At 43.4% G+C, this 21,603-nt stretch overlaps 1 protein-coding gene across 6 annotated transcripts in view; it reads left to right on the forward strand.

Annotated features, from left to right (window-relative positions):
* The window catches only part of LOC117404595 (microtubule-associated serine/threonine-protein kinase 2-like), a 103,033-nt gene that overhangs the window by 15,007 nt on the left and 66,423 nt on the right, over positions 1–21,603 (forward strand). For all 6 annotated transcript variants that reach the window (XM_059031461.1, XM_059031462.1, XM_059031464.1 and 3 more), the window contains 2 exons: positions 3,503–3,650; positions 4,766–4,905. In XM_059031461.1, the coding sequence (XP_058887444.1) occupies positions 3,503–3,650; positions 4,766–4,905 (288 nt within the window). The remainder of the gene's footprint in view (positions 1–3,502; positions 3,651–4,765; positions 4,906–21,603) is intronic.

Raw genomic sequence — 21,603 nt, forward strand, 5'->3', positions numbered from 1 at the left:
GGCAGCACAGCCAGCATCCTCATTGGTATGGATGAAGTGTAAATCTCTATGCACAGACAGAACTCCCACGGGGAGACCCTTCCTGAAACCCAATTCAGTTTGAATTTCTTCGACTGGCGTGATAAATTGTTAATGTATACATTACATTAGAGAGTCTCGCCTCTGTGCATCTCTCAAGGTGAGGGCAGTTTAAATAATGCAGCAGAGCGGTGAGCCTGCTTCTGTTTTATTGGTACCTGTGTCGTGGTTTCATCTAGATGCTGGTCTGAACCGGTTAGGGTGAACTGTGTTCTTTTTTGCTGTGCTTGCATTAAAAAAGACAAATATTTTTGACCGTGTGTAAGTAGTCTTGCGAACACGAACGGCTGGGGAACAGTGATGTAAACGGGCTTTTAGGCAGATGCTGAAAAGGAAGAAACGAAGTCGAGTCAGGGAAATGGAGACACTGCGTTGTGACCTGCGCTGGGAGTATAGTGGTCTGTGACTGGCCATTTCCTCCCCTGCCGATTGGCAAGCACTCAACTAATCCACTTGTTTGCCAGCTATGTAGAGTGCAGTACGAGTACACCTGTCTGGTTTATATATGAATGAATCTGTGTCCAACATTTGCTCGAGCCCTACTGCTGTAAAGTATAGCTAGCTTTTGCTTTAGTGCGTCCTGTGATTATTCACATTTCACAGTTAAGTTGGCATTCAAGGACAGGGATGGAAAGAAGACTCCCATTGCATAGCAGTTTGATCCATTCCTGGTTTTACAATGCGTTTAATCAGACACACCTTGCCTATACACTGTGGCTAGTCAAGCGCCTAGTAAAACCTGAAATGGGTTAAACTGCTGTGCAATAGGAGTCTTATTTCCATCCCCGAAGGACATCCTGTTGGATCGCCAGAAGAGAAATTAAAGGAGGGATTGATTCTTTATTGTTTATTCTCAGTTCATTATTCACCATGCTTGCTGAGATCCTGTATTCCAGCAAAATAGTACTTCTGAAAAGACTCTTTCAATCTGATAGTGTGGAAGTGTATTAGCATTGCCTGTTGGCTTCAGTGCACAGTGCTATGCTTCATCACCACACTTCACAGTCTTCCTTGAGGGGTCTTTTCAGAGGCGATTTCTGCTGGAATAGTTAGTAAGCACGGCAAATAACGATCTGGTATTTCAGCCCTGCCTGCCCTGTGTGTGTTTCCCGTTTCAGGTTATCGCTTGTCCGCCCGCCCCCCCCCCCCCCCCCCCATTACTGCGTGTCATCGCAATCACATTTTATAACGGTTAAAGAAGTTCAATGGAAGCCACGGCCCTCTGGGAACGTTTCATCTCCAATAAATTACCCGGGAATGCTGTAGCAAACCAGCAGAATTAAATAGGCTGTTATGAGATTGCTTAATCCCCTGGAGGGCAGGGACTGTGCACTGGGTCTCCGAACCCAAGCCCCCCCAGAGCTTTTGAACTTGGCTTTCTGACCTCTTAGCTGAGCCTACAAGCTGACCCTGCAGCCTTCCCAGAACCCCCGGTGTATTGTGTATAATAAGCCATATGAATGATGGTTGACTTTTGCAGTGCAGATGGTTGACTTTTATTAAAATGGCAACTGTAGTGTAGACTGGAGACACACTTTCTCTGGGTAAACTTGCATGCTGTTTTTAATTCCAGATGTTTTGTCTCTGTTTGGACCAGCTCAGTACCTGCTCTTTTGCAGGCTGGCTCAAACTCTCTGAGGGTGGGAGGAAGTTCTGTGCCAGGTGCAGGTGGAGTGTGTGCAGGCAGCGAGTCCTAACAGACTGATGATTTGCAGCAGCCGATCCCTTCCGCAATGCAGTGTTTCAGATCCAGGGAGAGAGCTGACGTGGCTGAACTGGCTTAACGTTGCAGCCCAGCTTCTGCACAGTGTGACTGGCACAGGAGAATTCAGGAGAGCAGTCCCAATAACATCTCATTAAAAGCAGACAATGTGGAGGTCTTGCTGTCTCCCTACAGTGAGGGAGAGGCGGAGCGGTACTGTAGTGCACGATTTATAGTCTGTTTCATCTCTCTCAACCTGTCTGATGCCTGCTTGTAGTCATGTCTGCTTGGAGAGGTGGGGCTCCCACCTGTTTGTCAGGTATAGGATTAGGGTGATTGATGTTTGGTTGTGAAGCACAGCATTCTCTTTATTTGCTGTACCCTTTTTTTTTCATTGCACAATTGTGTAACTACTCCCTCTGTATCCTACTCTGTGGACTGCAGCATGTGTGAAATGCAATCCATAACAAAGATTTATTGCAGCTCTGCAGTGTTATACTATTCATGCTCAAACCCTGCATCCTGTAGCTGGGCTCTAAATTCAATTGTTTTAAAGGGGAAAATGACACCGCGGTACGTCCTCGTTTTGTCGTTGTTTTAATCCATACATAGAGTACAGGTTTTTTCAGTAATTTGGGCTTCCCCTGTTGATTTCGGAAGCGTTGACAGCATGCAGGAAATGACACCTGGCCCGGCTCCTGTGCCCTGCCTCTGACTTCCTGCCTCATCTGCTTTCTGTTCCCTGTATTGCTGATTTGTTTGTAAAAGGGGTGATTTTAGGTTGAATGCATACAAGACAAGCATAGCCTGTTGCTAATAGAGCTTTGTGTGTATTGAAAAACCAAAGAGCTGTAATATATGGTGTGAACAGTATTGTTGTTGTTTTTTCCGGTGTAGCTTTGTGGTCTCCTTGACTTTCCAGATGTTTTCAGATTCCGGCAGCTCCAGGTGTTTGTGTGGGGAGGAGGAAGTGTGCATTCCAATACAATCATGGTTGCGGTGCTGGCACTGTAATGCTGGGTACATTGGGTCAGTGTATTTAGTAAAGGGTTTTGCCATCACCTTGCATCTTTGGAAAGATCAGTGACTTTAATTCTGCACAGTTAACTAGATGTTGTCCTTGCAGCAATAATTACTATTCGATTTCACATGCATTAGATTGATATCAGCTTGTAAAACACATTACACTATTGCATAGCCGTTTCGCCCATTCCAGGTTTTTAATATCTTAGCCACAGTGTAGAGGTAACAAGCCCAGGTGTGTCTTGTTAAACTTAGTAAAAACAGGAATGGATTATGTGCCTAGTTCACTGTCTGAGAAGTTGTGAATCCTAAGTGTATACGTGAGCTTTGTGGAACTCAATGGTGTGCTTTCCTAATTTGGAATTAACAACAGACCTTTACCTGAATCGACTATTTTAAGCAACAAAGGGCCCTTGCAGTACAAGCCATGGTGCTGGTGGGTGTTGAATGAGCTGGCCCTTGCAATAGAAGCCATGGTGCTGGTGGGTGTTGAATGAGCTGGCCCTTGCAGTACAAGCCATGGTGCTGGTGGGTGTTGAATGAGCTGGCCCTTGCAGTAGAAGCCATGGTGCTGGTGGGTGTTGAATGAGCTGGCCCTTGCCTTGCCCGGTAGCTGTGATGGCTGTACGGTGGATGTTGTTTTAATTGTGGCCCTGGGATAACGCTGGTTTGTGTTTCCTTCCTTCTTTTCTCCGGCAGAAGGAGTTTGTAGCCCCGGCCCCCCTGCTCTTCAGGAAGCTCAGTAACCCCGACCTCTCACCCTCTGCTGGAAAGGTGAAGCTGCAGAGGCAGCTGAGCCAGGATGACGGCCGACCTCGCCGGAGCAGTCTGGCCAGCTCCCTGACAGGTGAGGCACGCCTCCCCGGGCTTTGTGTTCTGGTCTACCTGATGCCTCATTGAATAGGTTGTAGCTCATACAAAATGCAGCAAGAATACTCACACACACACACTGTCTGTTTGCCCAAGCTGAGACCCTTTTTTTGAAGCATGATAAAAATTCTGTGCTGCCGTAAAAAAAAACCTAAAGAAGTTATTGATTTAATATCACAGTGTTGTTCCAGCCCTATACCTGAGTACAGCTGCCTTGCTCCTATACCTGAGTACAGCTGCCTTGCTCCTGTACCTGAGTACAGCTGCCTTGCTCCTGTACCTGAGTACAGCTGCCTTGCTCCTATACCTGAGTACAGCTGCCTTGCTCCTATACCTGAGTACAGCTGCCTTGCTCCTATACCTGAGTACAGCTGCCTTGCTCTTATACCTGAGTACAGCTGCCTTGCTCCTATACCTGAGTACAGTTGCCTTGCTCCTATACCTGAGTACAGCTGCCTTGCTTGTTAAGGCTGGGTTCTGTGGTTCTGTGGCGCTGGGGACCCACACTGACACAGGGGGAGCAGGGGACTCACACTGACACAGGGGGAGCAGGGGACTCACACTGACACAGGAGGAGCAGGGGACTCGCACTGACACAGGCGGAGCAGGGGACTCACACTGACACAGGGGGAGCAGGGGACTCGCACTGACACAGGGGGAGCAGGGGACTCGCACTGACACAGGGGGAGCAGGGGACTCGCACTGACACAGGGGGAGCAGGGGACTCGCACTGACACAGGGGGAGCAGGGGACTCGCACTGACACAGGGGGAGCAGGGGACTCGCACTGACACAGGGGGAGCAGGGGACTCGCACTGACACAGAGGGAGCAGGGGACCCGCACTGACACAGGCGGAGCAGGGGACCCGCACTGACACAGGCGGAGCAGGGGACTCGCACTGACACAGGCGGAGCAGGGGACTCGCACTGACACAGGCGGAGCAGGGGACTCGCACTGACACAGGGGGAGCAGGGGACTCGCACTGACACAGGAGGAGCAGGGGACTCACAGTGACACAGGCGTAGCAGGGGACTCACACTGACACAGGGTTTGTAGCCTGGCTGACAGCTGTGTGTTTGTGTTTATCTGCAGGGAAGCAGCTCCTCCCCCTGTCCAGCAGCATGCACAGTGGAGTGAGCCAGTTGGCATGGCAACAGCCAGGAGAGCCCACCAACCTGGTCCGGATGAGGAACCAGACCCTGGGGCAGTCTGCACCGTCTCTCACCGGCCCGGTGAGTGATCACAACGCACGTATACACTTCCATGCACACATGCACCATCCCGCCTTCCTTCCTATTCCAGCTCCAGGGTTTCTGCAGAATATTTTAGTTTGCAGTCAAAATTATGCAGATTATGTGATTAACTTTAGGTAATTACTTACCGCTATCCATTTCTAATTAGTTCCATGAAAGCAGTCAGGCGTGCATACCAGCAGCTTGCTGTTAGAAATGTTTTTCTTTAAGATGTGTGAAGAAGTGTAAATAGAAATAAATACATCCATCATGGTTTTGTAAGAGCATCCCTGAGTGCTGTGAACACTGTGAGTTATTGATTTTCTCATTGTAATCATGCTGGCATCAATAGCAGGCTGCAATACCTGCATTCTCTTAAAGAACTGTACATACCCAGGACATGCAATGATAAAAGCAAGGCAATGGCTAGCGAGGGGGGCCGATTCACATTCTGCACTCTCAACTCCAAATCAACATGAAACGGTCCCTGGGCGTAGATCCAGCACAATTGCTTTACTAAGTCATGTAAGTGGGTTACCATACATCTTTGTGACCAGTAACTGGTAGAAATGTGTTCAAGGGAAAACGATGGCGCTCACATTTCAAGAGGCACTTTAGACGCTTTAATAAGCAAGTTGTGAGCCTTGAATTTGCAGCTGGAAAGCAGTCGGGCTTGCCCAAAATTCTTTGGCAACAGCACCGCCATCTGCATATGTGTGGTATTGCAGAACAAAATACAACTAAGAATTCAGTACAAGACTAACAGTTGAAAGAGAGACGTTTCAGCCTGTGTTGAAAAGAAGGCTTTCAAGTAAATGTAATAGCAAATGCAAATGGTCACCAAATGCGAGGCAACTTTGAACAATGAAGGAGTTGGAATAGTTTTAATAGCGTGCACAGGGGCTGTGCAGAAACCCAAAACCACGTTGGCAGTCTTCTAGCTGCTTTTTCTGTTTTTTTATTGGATTTGTTCATCTCCTCCTGTATTTACTAATCAATTGAATCCCATTTATTGTGTCCATATGGTGGCATAGCAATGTGTTGTGTTTTTTGGAAACAGACCCTCATAATTGAGATTTAGTGGAGAAACCCTGTTACTGTAAATCTGCATGTGTTTCTTTGGAACATGCATGAGTGATTGCATTGTTTTAATTGTGTGTCAGAAAACCAGCAAGGACTACATATTGACTCTCTTTTAGCACAGAGTAAATGGTGTTGTCTGTTTAAGTTTGCTAAATTGGCAGCTTGACCACACTCAGTGCCAGGTTGTTGTGCCCTAGTTTATTCAAACTGTAAATAAACATGTGTGATAATAGTCAGGTTGGTGTGCACAGGGGTTAGGGTTAGTATTCAGGTTGGTGTGCACAGGGGTAATACGAGTGAAACAGGTTTTTGGACCTGCCAAGGCTTCTTCTCGGCTTTTAATCAGGTTATGATGCCCTCTGCCAAAAGGGCACTGATACCTTGTGTGCATAAAAAGTCAAAATATTATAGTTATTTTCAAGATGTGCTCTAAATCTATTGGCATCAAATCATATGTCATTGCACAGAGTGACCACTAGATGGAGCCAGTGTTTCTTTAACAATTGTGAAGTGGAGAGGGGGAGCAGCAGTAAAACTAGGGGACAAAAACAGAGCCGAGCAGCTGCACATATCTCATCAGTATATGTCATCTTTGCGATGGTGCAGGCTGTATCTCCCAGTGTCTAGTGTGGTTCTCTTGTCGTCTTTGCGATGGTGCAGGCTGTATCTCCCAGTGTCTAGTGTGGTTCTCTTGTTGTCTTTGCGATGGTGCAGGCTGTATCTCCCAGGGTCTAGTGTGGTTCTCTTGTCCTTGTCGTCTTTGCGATGGTGCAGGCTGTATCTCCTAGGGTCTAGTGTGGTTCTCTTGTCCTTGTTGTCTTTGCGATGGTGCAGGCTGTATCTCCCAGGGTCTAGTGTGGTTCTCTTGTCCTTGTTGTCTTTGTGATGGTTGCAGGCTGTATCTCCTAGGGTCTAGTGTGGTTCTCTTGTCCTTGTTGTCTTTGTGATGGTGCAGGCTGTATCTCCCAGGGTCTAGTGTGGTTCTCTTGTCCTTGTTGTCTTTGTGATGGTGCAGGCTGTATCTCCTAGGGTCTAGTGTGGTTCTCTTGTCCTTGTTGTCTTTGTGATGGTGCAGGCTGTATCTCCTAGGGTTTAGTGTGGTTCTCTTGTCCTTGTTGTCTTTGTGATGGTGCAGGCTGTATCTCCCAGGGTCTAGTGTGGTTCTCTTGTCCTTGTTGTCTTTGCGATGGTGCAGGCTGTATCTCCCAGGGTCTAGTGCGATTCTCTTGCAGTGTCGGAGAGAGAGAGATGGAAAGGCCTTGCTTTGGGCGCTCTGTTTTCTTGGCTGGCTGCCGCTGGTCCAGGTTGCCAGTGGGAACGCAGAGCCCTGTTTCTTGTTCTGTTTTAGCGATCTGAGATCCAAGTTCCAGATGCCATTTTCGCATGATGGACCCCAGACTCCCCGTTGTTACATAAAAGACAAGAAACACACTGTGCTGGCGTCTGAGGACAAGATGAATTATTTAAAGAAACTGTAAACATCAGAATCACACTTTTTTGTTAATCTGTGTGACTATTCTACTGCTTTTAAAGACTTGAAACTAATTATTACTGAGTTTCTTTTTACAGTCAGGCTGGACACTAAAACTTAGTTAAAAAATAATTGCTTTTTCTTCTCAAGAAGCTTTGAGGCAGGGCATCAGCATATCTTTTATAAACAGACATATCAATAAAAAGTGTGAGGTGCAGTATTAATCTGTTGAGAGAATGTAAAGCTACGAAAAGCTTTCCTCTCAATGGGATTGTTTGATTGGCAGGAAAACCCTTTGAAATTCAGAGACTCGACTAGGAGGTACGGCACAGTAAATGCATTAACATGAAGCCGCATTAGAAGTTTTTTTTTGTTTCAAGAGTGACGTCTAAGTGCTGTTTTGTGGGGACTGGTTGACAGACCTCCTCGGATGTTAAACAGCACAGCAGTGAGTGCTGCACAGGCTGGGTTTATTTTTTTAATCACTGCCTGAATAATAATTTTAAAAAGGAACAAAAGAGAAGAGGTTGAAACAAACAAAACCCTGGATCATATAATATCTTAAAACAAATGTATTTTAATTATCATCTTATTCACTGTACTTCTAATAAAACATATCATTTCAAACTTCCTCTGGCTTAATACTAAGACGACTGTATGTGTTAAAACGGGGCTTCGTTATGTATTTCGAACCCTGCATGACAGTTTGACCATTTTTTTTATTGAAATATTTTTCAAATACATTATTATTATTTTATTTTATTTATTTTTTAAATACTGTTTTCAATTCTTCAGATTTGTAGTGTAGAACTCCTCTCTAACCACCGCCTTCTAGCAGGTAGAACAAATGCACCTGGTTAGTTTGATTTGTGTCGACAAGTAAGTGGTGAGAGAAACTGAGGCTGTCAAGCAAGAAGCCGTGTGCTATAGTGTTAGATTTTCATTTACACCTGCGGTATGAAAATAGGGTCGCCTGGGGGACCGTTTTCAAATGGTGGTGAAACGACAAGGTGTCTCAGGATATGCTTTGTCTTGTATACATGTTTTGTTGTTCTGCTTTTTTATTTTCTCCATCATGCATTTACTGCGTCACAGATTTACCTACAGGGTAAATCTGTGACACCAGGTTTTTTTTTTTTTTTTCAAGAATGCCTTATTTTGGGATTTATAGCTATTGCTCAAGCCTTTGTGTGTTTTTTTTTTTTTTTTTTTTTTTAATTGCCAGGGGCATCAAACATCACTGTGGAAATTCTCTCTTTTCGAGAGCATGGCTGTTGATATTATCCCTGTATGAACCGCTCTTTCCTCGAGTGGCTAACAGAAACTCTCTCAGACAGAGTGACGGTGGTGCTGGATTCCTTGACGTGAATCCTAAGTGATCTTGTGTTTTTGGTGAAAATATCAGCAAAATCATAGCAAGGTGTTTCCTAAAAATGTGCCCTTGTGTGTTCTTCATATTCCTTTACAGATACAAAGCTGCATGAAATACACCCAGGTTCTATTTAATTCACGACAAACAACGATTCTGTTTGGAGTCCTTTGCACTGCATGTTATGTGCCCAATTGCAATTTGTTTTAATAATTTTCTTTCTTTATTCCTTCTTTGATTTTCTATCTGATCTGTTATTCTTAACAATCAAGCACCTACTAATAAAGCAGCCTTTTTCTTCTGCTTGATGTACTGATGATACATTTCAAAGGCATCCTTTATATGATACAATAGGGCTGGTGCATGTGATACAACACCCACAAACCAAGCCTTTTAATCCTCCTGTTTGGTTGTCATGAAAGCAGACAGGTGCTGTTTTTGAAGGTAAGTGGAAAGCAATCATGTTTGCACTAGCCAGCTTTAAACAATGGGATCCCTCGTAGTTAATATGCATGCTGCTATTGTTGTTGTTGTTGTTGTTGTTTTTTTTTCTAGAATTAACCTCTTGCAAAATGTATGTGGCTGAATTTTTAAATATAACAGAAGCCAGCCACTGTGGACCTCAGACTTAAACTGTTGTGTGAATCGCGCTCATCGATTTTAAATGCATTGGCGAGCATAACTGTGCCCTTAACTCTTTACTTTTTAATGATTCCTGTAAAGTAAATATTCTTAAAATGAATAAATAAAAAAACCTTGATCCTGATATTGTGGCTAATGTATGTGTGATCAGATTGAGACTGGAGCTACAAGCAACTATTATTAATCTTGTTGTTTTAATCTGTTATTGCTGTGATTTATTCTGGTTTAATTAAAACAGTACCTCATAATGGCAAATGTGTACACTTTTTATTTTTTAACCATATTTATTTAACCAATGTAATTCTAGGAGTCTGACTATTCCAGTACAGCAATAAAAACAATACCATTTCTAAAGTACCTAATATAATGGATACCAAATACAAATTAGTGTTTCGTAACCTTCTAATAAAATGGCTAATCTTAAATTACAGCTCGATTTGAAGCTTTAAGCAAACAACTGCAGTAGTATTGGACAGATTACTCCATGCAGAACTGCACAGCTCTCCAGCAGTATTGGACAGATTACTCCATGCAGAACTGCACAGCTCTCCGGCAGTATTAGACAGATTACTCCATGCAGAACTGCACAGCTCTCCAGCAGTATTGGACAGATTACTCCACTCAGAACAGCAGACCAGTTAACTAAATGAATGTACTGTACTGAACGTCTATGCCCATTTGTATTCATGTCCCGGTGCAAGACCATGATAAATTGAAGTCGTTCTCCTCTGGTGGTCTTTCTGTGAAGTTACTTCATTGGGTTTGTTCCACTGAACATTTTCTATCTCCTAAAGAATCGCACGGCATTTCAAAACTGGGTGTCTGTTAGAAACCATGATTAAACTACAAACCTTCCAGAAAGAGGATCTGTATTGGGAGCATTTCCGAAGAGACCTTTGCATCCTGCTTCACAGCAGGCATTATTAATATTAATAACCCTGGATAGATAGGCCACCTGTTATTAATAACCCTGGATAGATAGACCACCTGTTAAGATAAGACGCATTGCTGTGGTCTCCTATATATATAGACCGATTCACTCGCCCTAGCTGCATGGCACTATCAGATTGGTGCATGCAGGTGTGTTTTTTTTTTTTTTTTTTTTCAATGATTTCACATCTGTCCAGTTCCTGTTCCAAAGCTTTTAGTTCACGGTATGAGTTTTAACTGGCACTGTGTTATTATATATACGGTACTCGTGAGTCTCGGATGTACACGAGTGTCTGCATGCTAACTAGGGGAGCTCCTGTAGAGGTAAAGCAATGCCATAGATCTGGTTGATGATGCACGCGAGGCTCAGTTGTAGAACACAGTGTTCCAGTTACAGCGTGTTGAAATATCTGCAGGCAGCATTGACTGTGCGATTCTAATTCAGGTACTGTGGTGCCAGCGGTGTCTGTAGAAGAACTGCACGTTTTAGAACTGTATCCATGTGCTGATTTAAAATTATAAAACAAGTTGATGACTCAACTTAAACAATGCCCCCTCCCCCCCATTTAAAATGAAACATGCTGCTTCAGTGGGTTTGAGAAGCAATTAAACTGCAGATGAAAAATGAAATATGCCTGCTTCAGCCCATTGCACAATTGCTGGGTATGAACTGGTGACCCTGCACACCACAAGCAAACGTCTAACCACTGTGCAAAAGAGCCGGGTTGGTCTGCATGTGTAGTTTGGCGCTTAACCTCGTCTCACTGACGGGATCCGGGACGACTGTGCAGTCACACAACGCTGCCCGTTACACATGCTAGCACATCCAGTCTAAACGCTAAGGCAGTCTGTCTCGGTCTTGACATTTGTGACTACGTTTTCGTTCAGTCCTCCCCTCTTGCCTGATTAAATGATAGCATTGTTTCAATCCAACATGCCGTGGCCGAAACTGAAAATATCAGATTTCAGACTACAAACAACCCCCCCCAGTTACAATAACCATCCCTGCAGTGCGTTGTATACGCTCTGCTCCTTACTTACTCACCTTTGTTTGTGTATATTGTGTATGTTTAGTAGATCAAAAGATGAAAGAAATTAGCTAAACTATGCCTTAACATCAACTCCCATATTAAAGGCAAACGCCTCGTTTTTCTTTCAGTAGCTATGGGAGGATTGACTTTGGTAGAAGACAGTGGTAATCTATCGCTACAGGTTAACATTGCCAATGGACAGCAGTGGTAATGAAAAGCAGCAGCATGTTGCAGCCTGTTTCCTTCAAATTAGATTTCTCTCCGAGACATTCGATTGATTGATAGAAAGCAGAGCGGAAGGTTTGGTGTCCAGGAGTTGCCTCGCAATGACTTGGAGTCTCATTAACCATAACCTATTTATTTATATTGCATTAAGTTACATTTCATTTTAGGAGAGCAGTACTGGAATGGAACTGAGCTCAGCCTGTTTTGTGTTCTCTTAACCTAAAATAGGTGAACTGCTTGGCACAGAACAACCTGACCTGGAGGTGGATACATGCATCAGTACACAATGATAGCTTCACCTTTTTCTCTGGCCAATATTTTAGGGGCTAGTGGCATTCCATTCACCACCCCCTCTGCTACAGCACCCCTTGTGGTGGAAGGTGTCATTGCCAGCTGACAGGGGCAGCGGAGAGCCCAGTCTCTATGGGAGCCCTGCTTAGTGTATCTGTGTGTCATTATTAACCTTCCCCTTGACAGTTTAACACACATGGTTGTATAGCAGATCACCCTCTCAGTCTGTACTGAGGGTAACCTCGAGCTTCTGTGTTACGTTCTCACTCATCTCTATTATATGTGTGTGGGGGATGTTAATGTGACACTCAAATGACGCTTAACGTTTTCAAGGCCCGTCAGCAGGTTCTGCATTCAGCTGGAAAGCATGCCTAGGGTGCAAACACTTAGAGCTTTTACAATGAAATTCTGCCTGACCGTCACAACCCCAGCAGTATGATATTTTAAACTGCCAACTGTACAGTACACGGGACAGGATTAAGACACTAACCACCCCCCACCCCCCCCCCCCCCCCAACACGCTTTCGGAGCGCTGAGATTTAATTTAAGACCCAGTGTGGCGGATTAATTGGCCCCTTTCTTTCTTTGGCTTGCCGTGACAAGGGCAGTTTTGTTATTGTGTCTCCAGTCACTAAAATTAAACCCAGTGCTGGTAACAATCACTCTAATTGGTTGCTTGGTAACCTTGGGAACTGTGTGTTCTTTGTTAGGAATTGTGTATGCCTCTGATAAACTACTGTTTGGCAGTAAATCGAGGCCTGTAATTAATACAGAAACAACAACGCTGGTAGAGTATATAACTACGTGATGAGCAGTAGTATTTCAAACTGCTGTGTCAAACTGACAAATTATTCAAGGGGGTCATTCTAGTTGTGGAAGGCCCATCCCAGTCAAGGTGTAATAAAATAAATCACTACTTTAGGACCTCGATTGGGGGTTTAATCAGTTGCATTAAAACAACCTGAAACATGTTTATTTATTTTTTTTAAAAGCCTCCCAATTTTTAACCAGTGATGAATGTTTTTTTTTGAGAATTTTAATCAGAGACTTTTTTTTTTTTTTTTTTACCCTTTCATGCATGACATTTTGAAAATATAGTAGTTTGGACACAAAATATTTTCAATTTTTTTCCCATTATTTTATATAAAAAATGGCATCCTTATATGAGGCTGTCATGCATTTGCGTCTTCCATGTGTCCCCCATATAAAGACGGGAAGAGTTTATCAGTCCCCATATGAGGTTGCCATGCATGAAAGGGTTAAATCATCTTTCCATCAAGAACTCTATTCTTCAAAGGGAACCCCAGTGCTTAAAATGGAGCAGTGAGATTTTACATTATTGCATTAGGGATTAGTGCGCTAAACCCTTTAATGAGGCCAGTGGAGAAGTCTTCCAGGGGGGGGGAAATATGCTGCTCGGAGACTGGCCTGCATCTTTGGTTTACTTTCTTGCTCTTGTTTGAATATTATAAATATGTTCCTAGAATTTGAGTGAGGATTAGAGGAAGTGTATCGTACTTATAATCGCCGAAGTCAGCTGTGACTCGACGCAAGCCGACCACATGCAGAGACAGAGCTCTCTGTGACTGTGCGAGCTAAACCCTGTTTCATTTCATTTAAAAAATAAGTAGCACAATCTATAATAGTCTCTGTTCTCCTCTCAATGAGGCAAGGCTAATTGCTTGCCCCTACTGTGTTAAATTACTTTGAGGGGGGAAAAAAAATATATATATATATATATATAATATATAATTTCTGCCTCCATAATTCATGCGCTTTTAAGAATTTTGAGTTGCCAGTTTTGAGAGAGAGGGAGTGAGGTGAGGTTCGCTCGATGACTCGCTGCAGTGGAGATTTCTCACACACAAACGCACTGCAGCTTTCTGAATGCAGGCCCCGGTGGCTGCCCATGTCAGTCCCTCCTGAGGAGCAGACAGCATGAATGAGAGGAGCTCCATGTGTGTGCCTTCAGCTTCAGTGCACCCCCTTACTTCACAGCTTCCGTCAGTTCACTCTCTTCTGTTGTACACCCCTTGAAACAAATTAATTGCCCCCTTTCATAGTAAATGTATCATATGGGCAATTTTGCTTTTTTTGTTTGTTTTGTTTTGTTTTCATGCTCTTGCAATGCAATATAATACAATACAAATTGAAAGAATGTAGCCGTCAGGGTAATGAGGATGTGTAGGTCTCGATTTAAACCCAGCGAGATTTCAGTGTGTTGGGTTTTAGGGGCATGACATTGAAAGCCTTGGCCCTTAGAAAACAATGTGGCCTCTTACTTGAGATACAGTCAGGAGTCCAGCACTTGAAAGACGAGCCTGCATGTGTACACAGTTGTAAATAGCTAAGGGCAAGACCTGTGTGCTTTGGACACCTTCCTTAATGCCCAGAGATAAAAGCAGGCATCCCAGACTGGTAATTTGATTAATCTAAGCACTGCATTTATTTTCTTCATGCACATAATAGTCTGCAGCCTCAGAAGTAGATGTCACATAAAAGTAAGTGTATACAGTACCGGTACGTTTTTACAAGGAACATTCACTGAGTCTAATGGCACATTCGCCTCAGCTGTCAAAAGGTGCTTTTGAATCTCCTGCCGATCTGCCTGTTAACCCTTGTAATATTACAGGGCGCTGGCTGCTGTGTTCAGTCATTAAACCAGTGGCTTGCACACTCCGCCTGCCCCATGTTGGGCAGCCCTGTGGGATTCATTCCTCCCGTTCGGCTCATTAACTTTAATTGATAGAAGAGAAGTGGTGTCAAAGCGCTAATTGCCCCTGTAATGAAATCACAATTCTTCTTTTTTTAAATATATGTATCTGTAGGGTTTGTGAATTCCTTACCTGGCAGCGTTGCACCAGTGTACCCCTCATTGTAACAATCACCCTGGAATGCCTGGCCCATGCCCAGTCAAGATTATTGCAAGCCCAGTGAAATGGTGATCTGACTATTGTATGTGTGCCAAATCAAGAGATCGTTGTCAAAATTACACACAGACCTATGTATGTAAGAACAATACAAGCTGTTAACAGTAAATTTTTCATTTTCATTTTGCCCTTCTGGGAGACAAAAGCAATTAGAAATGTGCCTAAAAGCATGGTAGACTTGTGTCCCCGGGCATGGGGTATTTCATTGCTCTGGCTCCCTGATCGCTCGCTGCACTGCGTGGAGAGATGCAGCTGCTGCTGAGCCACTCATCTCCTGTCCTCCAAGTAATAAGCACTCTCTCAACGTGCAGCTGCGACCTAAAGATACATATTAAACAGCAGGCATGCATTCGATAACTAAGCAACGGAGGGAAGCAGACGTGTGAAGTGTGAAGCGTGAAGCGGTTCTCACTGCGAGCTGGAGTGTGGGGACCTTTTTTTGCTGCACTACCAAATTCTAAAAAAATAAGTATAACAGATATGTGCAGATCACCTGGAGACAACCCTGAATGTTACAGTAATTTTGCCATAAAACCTGGTGAAATCGGTAATGCATCAAGCGGAGATGCACAGTACAGTATAGTTGTCCGGTATTGGTTGCACCTGTCTCCTCTGCAATGCATGCAGGCATCTCAGTTCCTAGTTGTGGTCCTAGGCACAGGTATGATATCTCTAGTCTACACTGAAAACAAAAAAGCAAGGGCTGCTTTACAAAACCAAAGCTTTCCTGAACATCTGTGCTGTGTTTTTTGTGTAAAGTCCCGAGATTAATTAAAAACAGACAAAATGCATATTAAACATGAATTGGTGCTGAATTTATAAATACTTAATAAATGCAGCGACAGACTTTTCAACTTGACGCGTTTCTCAGTTCAGTACCAGGACTGTAACAATCGCACTGATGCTGCAAGTGGCATAGACAGCAAGGCTGCTTCATAACGGGACTGGGCGGCTGGGCTTGTCTGCTGTGGCCTCTTGCCTTTTGACCATGAGGTCGGGGATCAGATCTGGCCAAGGTCAGAGCAACCTTAAACGATTGATGTGAATGCCACCAATAGGGCATTGTACCGTATGCCTTCTTATAGTATTCTTTCTGCCAAATGTCATTATATTGTAGCCCCCGGAGATGTACAATTTGTTTTTGATATATGTGTGAGTTTTTGGGGTGAGGGGTTGCTCCAGTGTAACACAGTTATAGGTGCTTTAATGGATGCGTCTTCTTTCCAGTAGATAATTCCATACCTAGATGTGTTATAGATCCAAGATATTGTGTCAACCCTTACAAACCATGTGGAAGTGTGGTGTTGTGCATCGATTTGATTGTGCTCTGCTAAGCTTTAGAGATCCTGTTGTAGCACAGGCCAATATGGCAGGTAGTAGGGGACACGGAAATGGAATCATACTTGCTTGCTCGGTCTATTCTCGTTGCACAAAGAAAGACGTTTGCAGAACCAGCCAGGGCACCAGGTTCAGAAGACTTGCATGACCCATGTGAGCCAGACTGACCATTATATGCTTCGAGCATTATAGCCCCCTGTCAGTAACAAGTCTTCCCTCGGGTCAATCATTTTCCACTGTAGCCCTCCTCTTCAGTCCATATTTACTATATATATAGGGGGTCCCTTGAGTAATCATTAAAACAGGTTTTGCTGTATCTTCATTCCTGTCAGGTGGCAACACTTCTCTTCTTGCTGTACACTGGTCTGATGTAATATCAGGAGGAGCAAAGAAAAAGTAACAGAACGATGAGTGTTCATTACTGACAAAAATACCTGTCCCCCAGAGTTCAGCTGGGAGGAACGCAGCATGACGACTCCGGCTCTTCACTGAAATACTCATTGAGCTTTTGACAAGGCAGCTGCACGGCTTCAAAACCCCAGCATTTCAACACGAATCACGAATGTTAACTTGAAATAAGCAAGACTGTTTGTTTTTTTCCCTACTGAATTGCTATTGGTAGTGGTAGACTCATTAATTTTCTCTGTCTATCCTCAACCACGTTCAGTCAACGCCTGCTCCTTCAATAGGGTGCTCTACCTGGATTGATTTAAGGAATGTTGTTTCAGGGCTAGTCATGCATCTCAAGCATATTTTTATTTACACTCCCCAGATCCATTTATCCCCCTCCCCATGCCTTTCTCATCTTCTGTGAATGGGACCTTAACCCTAACCCTAAACTCTAACCCACCCCTTTGAATCAGATCTACAACACCAGGCTGGGTTCTAGTCTTTATCTCCTAAAGGAACCAACTCTTCACAAGTAGAACCCCAGTGAGGTCTGGAACCTCAATGCATTCTATTGGCATTGAGGTTCTAGGTGTTCAATAACCCAACCAGTGACACTTTCTTCCAGTACAGCTTTCAATACAGTAAATCAAACCTGAAACAGAAAACTTTACTGTCACACCAGAAGACTGCTTGTTTAAACTTGGTGGATTGATCTAATACTGTGTCCAGTGTAGCCTACAGTATATGACCCTCAATAGCAGCTCTAGTGTAGCAGTTCTGTGCGCGCTGCAGTCGAATGACCTTTAAGGTAAGTTCACAACATTGACCTCCAGTAGCTGATTCCAATACCCTCCTGGGGCAATTTGAGGATTATTAAGGTTACTTTCTCTTAAGCACTGAGGTTTTTAATTAAAAAAAAAAACCACCCCGCTGCATTGTGCTTCCAGTGTAACTCCAGCCCAGTGACAGCGTGACCTTTCTCCCTCTCCTTCTCTTAAGTAAGCTCTGCCCATTGATCTCTGATTTCTGCACAGATTGATTATCTGCAGAACTGTCCTGTCAAACCTTTGCCAAGAGATGGAGTGTTGTAAAATGACCTTGGTACTTTTAAAGGACAGTAGAAGTCGTCCCCCCCCCCTCTGTCCCGGGTCGCTCACTAAATGGTTTCAATGGTGATTGTGAGCCGCTTGACCTGTGTGTTAGAAGTATAGTAGCCAACAGTAGGATTGTGATTTGAGGGGGTTTGAAAGGAATTTAGCAATTAAAATGTGAATAACAAGACCCCTGCCCTGCGTGTGCTTATGCCTTTCCTATCTACAGTGCAAAGCAAACCTCTGGTTTGAAGTTCAGCCCTGTAGACAAGGCATACAAACACACAACACAACAAATACATGCATGCATGCATGCACACACTAACACCAACAGGGCACGCACACACACACACACACACACACACACACACACACACACACACACAAACATCAACAGGGCACGCACGCACACACACATACTCAAACACTAGCAGGGCACGCACGCATACACACACACACTCTAACACTAACAGGACACTCACACACACACGCACACACACGCTAACACCAACAGGGGATTTGTAGATGCACATTTTCTGAATCCAAACAGGGACCTCATGGGACCAGCTGCCTTTGCGGAACTACCTATTATCCATTTAATTCATTGCAGGATCCTCCTATTAGGAGTTTAAGGTTTCCATTTACAAAATGACGGATACAGCCCTTACACTATCAATATGGTTAAGTGGTATTTTGTCTTCTCTTAATTGAAAGAGCTTGCAGTGCAGTTTGTAATGGAAGATGGGAATTTCTATTTTTTTTTTTTTATTGATTTATTTTCCTCCTCCTCCCTCCCCTCGTGATGTACAGTTCAGCATTAATGGCTTTGTCCACTATAAATCTGCACAGCATTGCGATGATGCTGATCGCTGTAAAATGCTGATCAGCTAACACAGGACCTTCTCCAAAGCACTTGATAAGTAAGTGTAAGACTAGATCGTAAACTGTACTTGCATATAAAACCAGTCTCATTGTAGGACAAAGCAAGCCAGAGCTGCCATTCATGTCTATCCTATTAATTCAGCAGCGTTATTCACTGTGGTGCTGATGGCAAAGTGGGAGTAACAGACCTTCCCATAATGAATCACATTGATCTAATGGACACGCCTGGGGATTCAAGGCTAGTCTTTGGACACAGCCTTGCATGTTGTTGTTTATCATGTCCTTCCTGGGGCTGAAGAAAAAAACATTTCATATGGCACTGAGGAGTTTTTTGTATTTTCTGAGCATGCTGCCACTTTTATCAATAGCTTGTAGGGCTCCATGGGCAGCCATGCTGATTTTCAGTGCAAGGCGTTTAAATTGTTCTGGACTGAAATCTGCCAGGAAGGTGGTTTTTATATGTACGAACTCACTAGTTCTAAATCCAAGCTCCAGCGCTGCATACAACAGGGAAGTTCGTCTTTCCTCGTCCATTGTACTGTGGTGGGGTCACTCCAGCTCAAGCAGACCCAGTTATAGGAAGGTGTTTCCTCTGTTTCTGGATGATCTGTAAAGCGCATGGGCTGGATGGGAGGGTTCCAGGTAGGTGCTGTGTGCATGCCGAAGAGTTCAGGGGCTGCTGGACAAACCTGACCCCTACATTCGACAGCCACTTCTTATAGTTTACCTTGGTTTTTTAATGTGCTTTGCAATGCTTACCTATGCTTTTACTGTTGGAAACTTTTATAAAGGGAACTTAAAAGTTACACAACCCTACAGACACAAAGAAACAGATCATGTTGGATGCATCAATCAGAACTACTTTGGGTAGATATTCTCTCAGTACAGTATTCCTCAAATCTGGAGAGGCAAACGTTATTCTTTACAGAAGCTGCTTTCAAATGAACATGCTACATACTGCTGACCGTAGACTTTCATAAGGGCCAGTGAACAAGAGCACATCGATTGGCTAATTGTTTGGAGTTTAGCTGCACAAATGCAAGCTGCTGGCTGTCAGTTTGAAAGGACCGGTCGATCTCTTTACAGAGTAGAAAGCTGCTTTAGCAGGGCAGCAGTTAGCCAATCAATATCAGAACTGTGATTCACTGCTATACAGGACAATTCATTCCATGAAGTATGTGTGAGGTAATCCTTAACAGTCCTGTATATAGGAAACAGTCTTTTTAATTAATTGGAATAATTAAGTGTATGTTCTAGTTCAGCCTCTTTAATCAGGTGATATTGTTTGTTTTTTTGTCTCGTTTTTTGAATGTTTTTTTTATTCTTTTTTCTTTTTTTTATTGAGTATTGTAAACTTGCTGCCTTTTGCACCAATTGTACCGCTAAGCTAGTGGGGCAGCTCTACAAGGATTATAAAAATAGACTTAAAACAGCATTATTTAAGAGAAAAGGCAGGGCTGGAAATAGAACTGCCACTGCATAGCAGTTTGATCCATTCCTGGTTTTACAGTGAGTTTAATAAGGCGCACCTGAACTACCTGAGTTACCTGTACACTGTGACTAATCAAGCTCGTAGTAAAACCTGGGACAGGCTGTCTGAAAGTTATTCCTCTGGCAATAGTGACATACCATTGCAGTGACTCTGTCCTTGAGGGGCTGAACTGTGAAAGCTTTGTTTTATCCGACCCTATTTCTACTCACTGAGTCCCAGGACAGAAAGGATCACCATTTCAATACAGTTGCTGCTGTAGTTTTAGTCCTTTGCTGTTCTATGTAGAGCTGCTTTTAAATAGCATTGCAAGCACTTCACAGAACTGGGCATGTCCGTTATAATTATATTGAGAACGCTATTGCAAGGTCTCCCTGTTCCTCGTTCAACAGTTATTATATTGAGAACACCAATGCAAGGGCTACCTGTTCATGGTTCAAATGATCATAGATCTTTGTTCTGCAGAATGTGGAGAACTTCATCATCATTAGGAAACTCATGGACGGCTGCAGTGCCATTTAAAGTCAATTACAGAGTTCCTAGTGCTGTTTGCTGGAGTCGTCTGTCAATGATGGGCACAGTTAATACCTGTCAGTCAGTTTTAATTACAGTACAGCATTGGTTTTGTGTTGCTCTGCAGAAAGGATATTATCTCTCTTGCTCAGAGACTGCATTTGAGTGGGATGTCTTCCCTTAAGGGATGTCTTCCCTTTTTTTTTTTTTTTTTTGCCTATATTTAGTTTTCAGAAACTTTTTGCATTGTTCACGGTGCAGCATACTGTGTAACATTCAAGGGGGTACAGACTAACTATAACTAACTTGTGCAGCCTTTTGGTGCTGTAGTAATCCTCAATGAACCAATACTATTTCACAGCTTTCTATTCAATCTACCTTGAAAGTCAAATATCCCTTTCCCACGTTTTCATTGCTTATTAATAACCTGTCGATCGTCCTGGATTACTTTTGAAAGTGGGTGAGGCTCTTTGTTTTATTACCTCTCCCGAACACGCACATGCACGCACACGCACACGCACACGCACATGCACGCACGCACACACACGCACATTCATTTCTCTTGCAGATATACTGCACTGTCTTTTCACACTCGCTCCCTTCAATGTAATAAGTAGATTAATTTTGGGTTAATCTTGTCATCTGCCAGATGATTCCTGTTTCATTTCATGCAATAATTTATTTTAAGTCCATCTAAAATATTGGAGAAGAGTTATTTTATTTATTTATTTATTTATTTATTTATTTATTTATTTATTTATTGATTGCTTTTTACTAGTTAGATTACTAAACAAAAACAAAAAAATCTCTGTAATCGCGGAAATACATACATGTTATAAAGTCTATGGTTTTATACTACCCAAATGCCATACTAAAGAGTGTGCTTACATCATCACAGTCTTGCTCCCTGGAATGGGACGAGTAGATTCATTCATGGTTTTTTTTTGTCTTTTCCTATATAATTATAGTCTTGTAGAATCAGTGATGGCGTGCTGCTAGTGGATGGTCGGTCCCTCTGTCTGT

This window comes from Acipenser ruthenus, chromosome 10, assembly GCF_902713425.1.
Source record: "Acipenser ruthenus chromosome 10, fAciRut3.2 maternal haplotype, whole genome shotgun sequence".
NCBI lineage: Eukaryota > Metazoa > Chordata > Actinopteri > Acipenseriformes > Acipenseridae > Acipenser > Acipenser ruthenus.